The 8,982-nt window shown below is 44.2% G+C and overlaps 1 protein-coding gene across 1 annotated transcript in view; it reads right to left on the minus strand.

Annotated features, from left to right (window-relative positions):
• IL11RA (interleukin 11 receptor subunit alpha) overlaps positions 1 to 8,263 on the minus strand; it is a 51,392-nt gene extending 43,129 nt beyond the window's left edge. The window contains exons 1-2 of the mRNA XM_058444403.1: positions 8,153 to 8,263; positions 7,985 to 8,066 (exon numbers count right to left, since the gene is read on the minus strand). Coding sequence (XP_058300386.1) covers positions 7,985 to 8,066; positions 8,153 to 8,263 — 193 coding nt within the window. The remainder of the gene's footprint in view (positions 1 to 7,984; positions 8,067 to 8,152) is intronic.
• Between the last annotated feature and the right edge of the window lie 719 nt (positions 8,264 to 8,982).

Raw genomic sequence — 8,982 nt, forward strand, 5'->3', positions numbered from 1 at the left:
AAAGAAGGTCTAACACAATTACAACTGGAGTCCAAGAAAGAGAAGAGAATGTGAACAAGACAGAACAAATTAAAAGAGATAATGATTAATAATTTTGTAAAACTAACAAGGCAATCAGGCCGAATATTCAAAGATTCTGTGTTACACAGGGTAACTACAAAGAAAACCAACTCAGGAACATCACATAGGAAAACTACTTTTGAAAAAAACACCAAAGATTGAGAAAAAAATCTAAAAGCAGCCAGAAGATAAAAACGTGTTTCATCTTCTTCAAAGGAGCAATAACAAGACTGAAAGATGACAATAGAAGCCAGAAAATAATGAAATAACTTTTTTTTTTTTTGAGACAGAGTCTTGCTCTGTCACCCAGACTGGAGTGCAGTGGCGCAACATCAGCTCACTGCAAGCTCCGCCTCCCAGGTTCACGCTATTCTCCTGCCTCAGCCTCCCAAGTAGCTGGAACTACAGGCTCCCACCACCGCGCCTGGCTAATTTTTTGTATTTTTAGTAGAGACGGGGTTTCACCATGGTCTCAATCTCCTGAGCTCGTGATACACCCACCTCAGCCTCCCAAAGTGCTGGGATTACAGGTGTGAGCCACCGCGCCCAGCCCAACTTTTTTTTTTTTTTTGAGACAGAGTTTCGCTCTTGTTGCCCAGGCTGGAGTGCAATGGGGCTCAGCTCACCACAACCTCCACCTCCCAGGTTCAAGCGATTCTCCTGCCTCAGCCTCCTGAGTAGCTGACAGGCATGTGCCACCATGCCCGGCTAATTTTGTATTTTTAGTAGAAATGGGGTTTCTTCATGTTGGTCAGGCTGGTCTCAAACTCCCAACCTCAGGTGATCCGCCTGCCTCGGCTTCCCAAAGTACTGGGATTATAAGCGTGACCAACCACGCCCGGCCTGAAATAACATTTCTAAAGTGTAGAAATAACTGCCAATCTAGAGTTCTATACCAGCAAGAATACATTTCAATAGTAAGAGGATTAGAAAATCACCATTCAGCAGCTGGGAGCCGTGGCTCAAACCTGTAATCCCAGCACTTTGGGAGGCCGAGGTCAGTGGATCACAAGGTCAGGAGTTCGAGACCAGCCTGACCAACATGGTGAAACCCCCGCCTCTACTAAAAAAAAATAATAATAATACAAAAAAATTAGCCAGGCGTGGTGGTGCGCAACTGTAATCCTAGCTACTCAGGAGGCTGAGGCAGGAGAACTGCTTGAACTCGGGAGATGGAGGCTGCAGTGAGCCAAGATCATGCCATTGCACTCCAGCCTGGATGACAGAGGGAGACTCTGTCTCCAAAAAAGAAAGAAAGAAAGAAAATCACCATTTAGCAATCCTTATAATAACTGATATGAGGATTCAGCAATCTTCATAATAATTGATTCAGTGAGGAATCATTAGCAATATTCATGAAGCTGATAAAAACAGGCTACTCACATAGTGTCGAAGTATCGAAGTATCTCCTCAAAAGGTACTTATTAATTATAAAGGGAAAAAATATAACTGCAGTGGAGAAACTTGGCAGATACCACTTCAACCAACAGATCAAAGTGAAATCACAGAACAAATCAAAATCAATGTCCTTTTATGATGCTGCAAAGACACAATACCACTCCTGTGTATTCTTACCAAAAAGGCACAAATGAAATCTAGTCATGAGGAAACATCAGATAAATCCAAATTAAGTACAGTGTACAAAACTGGCCTCTATCCTACAAAAATGTCAAGGTAATAAAAGACAAAGGAAGACTGCAGGACATTGTTCCAAATTAAGGGGGGTAAAGAGATAGGACAATCATGCAACTCACGATCATGGATTAGATGGTGGACTAGAAAAAAATCTTTTTCTTTTTCTATAAAGGGCATTATTAGGACAACTGACTAAATTTCAATATAGTCTGTACATCTGGTAATAGAATTTTATAGTTATCTTCTTGATTTTGATACATACACATGTGTTGGGGGTGGGTGGAGAAAAGAAGGCAAGAGAAAAAGAAAAAGAGCTGGGCCTCATGACTCACGCCTGTAATCCCAGCTACTGGGCAGTAGGGGGCAGTGTGCAGGGGAGGTGAAGGGATTGCTAAAGACCAGGAGTTCAAGACCAGCCTGGGCAACACAGTAAGACCTTGTCTCTAAAAAAATAAAATAAAATAAAAAATTATTCTTAAATTAGCCAGGCGCAGTGGCACACACCTATAATCCTAGCTATTCGGGAGGCTGAGGCAGGAAGATAGCCACAGAGTGAGACCTTGTCTCAGATAAAAAGAAAGAAAAATGACAATAATAGATTACAGCACTCTGAACTAAAGAGTATATAATAACACTCAAATGAAAGTGAGATGAGAAAGAAACAGAAGATGAAAAATGAGAGAGCTCTTTATAGAAAAATAATAGATAATAAATGAGTAATAAGGCCGGGTACAGTGGCTCACGCATGTAATCCCAGCACCTTGGGAGGCTGAGGAGGGCGGATCACGAGGTCAGGAGATCGAGACCACAGTGAAACCCCGTCTCTATTAAAAATACAAAAAAAATTAGCCGGGCGTGGTGGCAGGTGCCTGTGGTCCCAGCTACTCGGAGAGGCTGAGGCAGGAGAATGGCGTGAACCCAGGAGGCGGAGCTTGCAGTGAGCCGAGATTGCGCCACTGCACTCCAGCCTGGGCGACAGAGCAAGACTCCGTCTCAAAAATAAATAAATAAATAAGTAATAATACAGTTACATAATCACAACTGTTAAAGTTCCAGAGAAAGTCAGCTGAAACAAGAATCTCCAATGGATACTAAAACCACTGAATGAAAGGTTGTTGAGTAACCAGATAACATGGTCTCAAAGAAGCACTTCTCAGATTACTTGTTAATTACAAAAGGGAAAATGTACCTTTAATATAGAGAGTTCTGGTAGTCATCTCATTAACCAATCAAATTAGCATCACCAATACTGGAAGAATCTGATCTTTCTCACCTTTTACTGTGATGCAATAATAAGCACACAACGTTACTAACTGTTCTTGCCAAAAATGTTTACTTTTAATCTTATCAAGAGGAAACAATGAGACAAATGCAGAATGTGTGATATTATATAAAACAATTGATTGGAACTCCTCAAAAAAAGTTAATGACAAGTAAAACGAGAACAGATGTTAACTTTCTTCTGTGTGGTAACATGGTGTGGTTATGTGTGGAAGAATGGCCGTATCTGAGGAGGTATATGCTGAAGTAATTACAGGTGAAGTGTCATGATATCTACAATTTATTTTTACATGGTCAGATTAGGGTTTGTGTGTGTATATATGTGTGTGTGTAGAGAGTGAGACAAAGTAAAAGTGGCAAAATGGGCCAGGCACAGTGGCTTACCCCTGTAATCTCAGCACTTTGGGAGGCCAAGGCAGGCGAATCACAAGGTCAGGAGTTCAAGACCAGCCTGGCCAATATGGTGAAACCCCGCCTCCACTAAAAATACAAAAATTAGCTGGGCGTGGTGGTGTGCACCTGTAATCCCAGCTACTTGGTTGCTGAGGCAGGAGAATTGCTTGAACCTGGGAGGCAGAGGTTGCAGTGAGCCGAGATTGCACCACTGCACTCCAACCTGGGCGACAGAGCAAGATTCCGTCTCAAAAAAAAGGTGGCAAAATGTTAACAACTAAGAAACTGAATAAAAGGTATCTGGGAGGCTGGGCGTGGTTGCTCATGTCTCTAATCCCAACACTTTGGGCGATTGAGGCAGGCAGATCACCTGAGGTCAGAAGTTCGAGACCAGCCTGGGCAACATGGCGAAACCCCATCTCTACCAAAAAACGAACAAACAAAAAATTAGCTGGGTCTGGTGGTGCACACCTGTGGTCCCAGATCACACCACTGCACTCCAGCCTGGGTGACAGAGTGAGACCCCATCTCCAAAAAAGAAAGAAAGAAAAGGTAATTGGGTGTTCATACGCTATTCCACTTTTCTGGAAATTTGAAGCTGTTAAATGTAAAAGATGGAAGGTCAGGCATGTTGGCTCATGCCTGTAATCCCAGCACTTTGGGAGGCCCAGGCTGGCAGATCACCTGATGTTGGGAGTTCGAGACCAGTCTGACCAACATAGAGAAACCCCGTCTCTACTAAAAATACAAAATTAGCTGGGCATCGTGGAGGACGCCTGTAATCCCAGCTACTTGGGAGGCTAAGGCAGGAGAATCGCTTGAACCCGGGAGGCAGAGATTGCAGTGAGCCGAGATCGTGCCATTGCATTCCAGCCTGGGCAACAAAAGTGAAACTCTGTCTCAAAAAAAAAAGATGGAGGAAAAAAATCAGATTAGAAAGAATATAAGCAGACAACAGGACTTGATCCGAGGAGCAATAGAAACTACCCAAAGGAGTGCAGGGAAGACACACGCCGAAAGCAGAACTGGAATCTTATCATCTGGCAGCAACGCAGAGTGGACCAGGGGAGGCGAGACTGAAAACGCAAGAACTCAGCCTCGCAGCTCCCCAGGCCTGAGATCATCAAATGACCCCCTGTTCCATCCTTTACCACAATCTGTCACAGGGTGAGGGCAGCAGCCTGATGACACAGAAGCTGCTGTCAGTTGTCCTCTGAGAGAAGAGAAGTCTCTAGTTCTGTAGAATAAATAATCACTTCTGATGATGTCCTACAGCGTCCATGTTTCATTTACTCTTTCGGCCAAAAACTTGCCCGTTCCGCTCAGGCTGTATACTGTTGGGTGGTGGTGAGGGGAGGCTGCCGTGGTGTTGAGAGCTGCAGCAGCCGTGGCAATGGACCGCCAGCCCCCGCACCATCCTCTCCAGGCAGTGGCTTTGTCTCACACAGGGGTCTACTCACTGATCTGTTTGCCAAGGCACTGGGAGTTATTTCCAATGTCTTTCAGCTTTTCTGCTTGACAAAATAGAAATAATGTTTATTTTCTTCTCTAAAATAAGGTGGTTTTCAGCAAGTCAAGCCATTTTTGGCCAAAGAATAAATACTGGACCAAATAGGTGAAAAACTGAAAGTAAAATAGATGAAAAAGTCCTGCAAAGCAAGGACTTTGAAAAGTCTAGGAATCATCATGGCTATGTCTCTTATATTCCTATGCCCTTCATCTCTAAATTAATGCTTTAAAGAAAAGGGGGTGATTGTACCTCCCAATGTACCTCCTTGTGCACTCATATTTAATTAAAGTTCTAGAAGGGCCAGTCAAAATAATAATAATAAAATCATACGACATTGGAAAAGGAAAATGTTATTTTCATGTGATATGCTACTGAGAAAATCTAAGAGAACCAAGAAAAACAATTAGGACTATTAAAAATAAAATAATTTTAAAAACACAGAAATCAATAGCTTTCCTAACTATTGGCAAAGATCAATTAGAAAATATAATGGAAATAAATATCCTAAAGCAAGAACAATAAATTAAAAATACAGGTACTCAGAATTAAAGGAAATATGCAGGAACTATGCAAGAACTGTACAAAACCATCAATGAGGGGCATTACATATTTTACTTGAAGGATACCCCATATTCGTGGATGTAAAGAGTGTGTACTGCAAAGACACCAATTCTCTCCAAATTAATTTCTTTCCTTTTTTTTTTTTGAGACAGGGTCTCATTCTGTCGCCCAGACTGGAGTGCAGTGGTGCAATCTCAGCTCACCACAGTCTCTCCCTCCCAGGCTCAAGCGATTCTCCTGCCTCAGGCTCCTGAGTAGCTGGGATTACAGGCGTCCGCCACCACACCCAGCTAATTTTTGTATTTTTAGTAGAGAGATGGGGTTTCACTATGTTAATCAGGCTGGTCTTGAACTCCTGACCTCAAATGATCCACCTGTCTCAGCCTCCCAAAGTGCTGGGATTACAGGCATGAGCCACCGCGCCCAGCTTCCAAAGTAATTTCTATGTTGAATGTAATTATCATCAAAATTTCAAAGGGATCTTCTTCTTTGATTTGCAGTGGGTAGGGGTGGGGTGGGATCAAGAAGATGATAAAAGTGATTCTAAAATGTCTTAAAAAGTATACAAGGGGGCCGGGCGTGGTGGCTCACATGTGTAATCGCAGCACTTTGGGAAGCCGAGGTGGGCGGATCACCTGAGGTCAGGAGTTCAAGACCAGCCTGACCAACATGAAGAAACCCCATCTCTACTAAAAATGCAAAATTAGCTGGGCGTGGTGGCGCATGCCTGTAATCCCAGCTACTTGGGAGGCTGAGGCAGGAGAATCACTTGAACCTGGAAGGCGGAGGTTGTGGTGAGATGAGATCGTACCACTGCACTTGCAGCCTGGGCAACAAGAGTGAAACTGAGTCTCAAAAAAAAAAAAAAGTATACAAGGGCTAGAAAAGCCAGGGATATTCGAAGAAAGAACAATAACAAAAGAGTACAACGAATACTAACAAATAAAATGTGTAACAAATCTATAATAATAAAAGCATTGCGGTATTAGCATAACAACAGACAAGTACAGCAATGAATGAGAATAGAATGTCCTTGATGACACATCAGTATATTTAAGAATTTAGTAGATGAAAAAGGTGACATGTCAAATGAGTGGGGAAAGAAATAAATCGTTCTATAAATGGTGCTGAGACTATCCAGTTGGTCAACAGGAAAAAATAAAGTCATATTCCCTGTTACTCAACTAGCAACAATACAAATTCCATAAAAGAAAACTAAAATCATTAAAAGAAAAAAAAAAAAGGTAGGCAAATAGTTCTATGCCCTTGCAGTGGGGGAAGGGTTTTCGATGCTTAGACAAAGGAAGAAACTGTGAACTTGACAATGTGGAAGTTTGAGACTTGTGCTCGGGGCACTGGCCAACTGGTGTTGAGGCTGTAAGCTGAAATGACCTTTTTAAAGCACAGGTTAGCAATGTACATTTAAAATGAAAACAAGTCCATTTTCTTTAACCTAGGATTAGCAGCTCTGAGGTTTTTTGTTTTTTGTTTTTGAGACAGAGTCTCACTCTGTTGCCCAGGCTGGAGTGCAGTGGCGCGATCTCGGGTCACTGCAACCTCCACCTCCAGGGTTCAAGCAATTCTTCTGCCTCAGCCTCCCGAGCAGCTGGGATTACAGGCACTCACCATCACCGCTGGCTAACTTTTGTATTTTTAGTAGAGCCGAGGTTTCACCATGTTGGCCAGGCTGGTCTCAAACTCCTGACTTCAAGTGATCCGCCCACCTTGGCCTCCCAAAGTGCTGAGATCACAGGCGTGAGCCATGGCGCCCAGCCTAACTCTGAGGTTTTTACCCCACAAAGGTAATCACAAAAGTAATACCTATTTCGCAAGGATATTTAAAGAAGAGTTGCTGTAATGGTGAAAAATGAAGATAATCAAGGGGACTGGTTACAATAAATTATGGCATATATTTTCAGCAGAACACAAGGCAGTTACTAAAATTGATGCTAGAGATCTGTATTGATGGATATCAGTTACATCCAAGACCTAGTATCAAGTGGGGAAAAAAAAAGAAAGATGAGAGAAGAGGCAAGATCTAGGGTGACTGGCTTTACTTAATGACTTACTCAAACGACTTTAAGGTAAGACTCAACAGTCCCAAGAGAGGCCAAAAGGCAAAGCACTCTAACCTCAGCTTCCAGATTTGTGCCCTCCCTCTGGCCCAAGTCACAGATTCTTCCAGGTGCCTCAGTCTCTCAGTCTATAAAATGGGGATAAAAATCACCAGTGCCATTACCATACTCTCCCCTGTCCCCAGGGTGCTCTGAGGATTAATTAGCTGGTATTTGTGAAGTGTGTTCCTGTACTGAGTTATTACTGAAAAGTTTCCATTAGGCTCATCAGCTCTTTAAAGTTCTTAAGCAAAACTAAAGAAGTTTTGATGAAATGCCCCAAAGACAAGCATGCCTGGTAACAACGAAGCCGTAGAAGAAACAGCCCGGCAACCCTGCCCCCTAACCCTCCACATCAGGCACAGTGCTCAGGCAGTAAGGCCAAGCCAGAGTTTCATCAGCACTCCCCCAGGATGAGGTCAGCGCACACCGACTGCCTCTGGCCCTCCAAGGGGACGATTATCACACTGTCGCCAGCGTCCCCAGTGCTCCTTATTAGTGTAATAGAAACCCTGCACAGAGACCGACAGAGAGCATGAGCGGAAAAAGAACACGTGCAGATAGGCACTCCCCAACCCAAGTCCCTAATGAGGGGTACAGGGACGGATGTGCATGGATCCTCAACAGCCCCACCCTGTGGAATTCTGATCACAGCTGCCATGCTCTGGGGATACAGGGAGACATGGAGCAGCTTCCAGAGGGGTAGCATGTTCACAGTATCACCAGCTCCAGCCAGGAGTCCAGAAAGACAAACGTTATGCTGCTGAAAGGGCAGGCAGGACACTGTGAACCCCTGTCATCCCAACCCCTCATCCCAGCAGAGAAGGCGCCCTGCTGACAGCGCTGAGCACTGGCAGAGGGTGCCTGCAGAAGGGGGTTTCAGTGGCAGGCCTCTGGGCTGCCCCTTTCGCCTCGTGTTCAGTGGAATGTCCACGCTGGCTCCACAGTGCCAGCCCACCGAGATGGACTGCTTTGTCCAGCAGTGCCTGCACCAAGGACATGCTCCAGGATCATTCGGCTTTCTTCCTCCCCTAATGCCTGTGTCTTTCTCTGTATGTCTCATCCTGTCTCTCAAATCTATTCCTGTGTGTCCCAGAGGGCCAGAATGAAGCAAGTTCTACTGTTATGATGCAACTCCCGGCCACAGGTGAGGCCCGGACTCTTCTGAAAACCTAATGAACAGGCAACAGCAGCCTGTGTGCTTCTTGACAGCATACAGGTGCTGATAAATATCGACCTCCAGGGTATTCTTGGTAAACACAGGCACTGCGGCCCCTCACCCTCACGGGTGCATGCGCACACATGCACACACACACACACACACACACACACACACACACACACTCTCACACCTTGCCAGCTCTGCTCTCACACCTCAAAAACAAATTATTTAACTATTCTCTTCCCTGAGGATTAGAGCTCTAATTT

Source organism: Hylobates moloch, unplaced genomic scaffold (genome assembly GCF_009828535.3).
Source record: "Hylobates moloch isolate HMO894 unplaced genomic scaffold, HMol_V3 SCAFFOLD_9, whole genome shotgun sequence".
Taxonomy (NCBI): Eukaryota; Metazoa; Chordata; class Mammalia; order Primates; family Hylobatidae; genus Hylobates; species Hylobates moloch.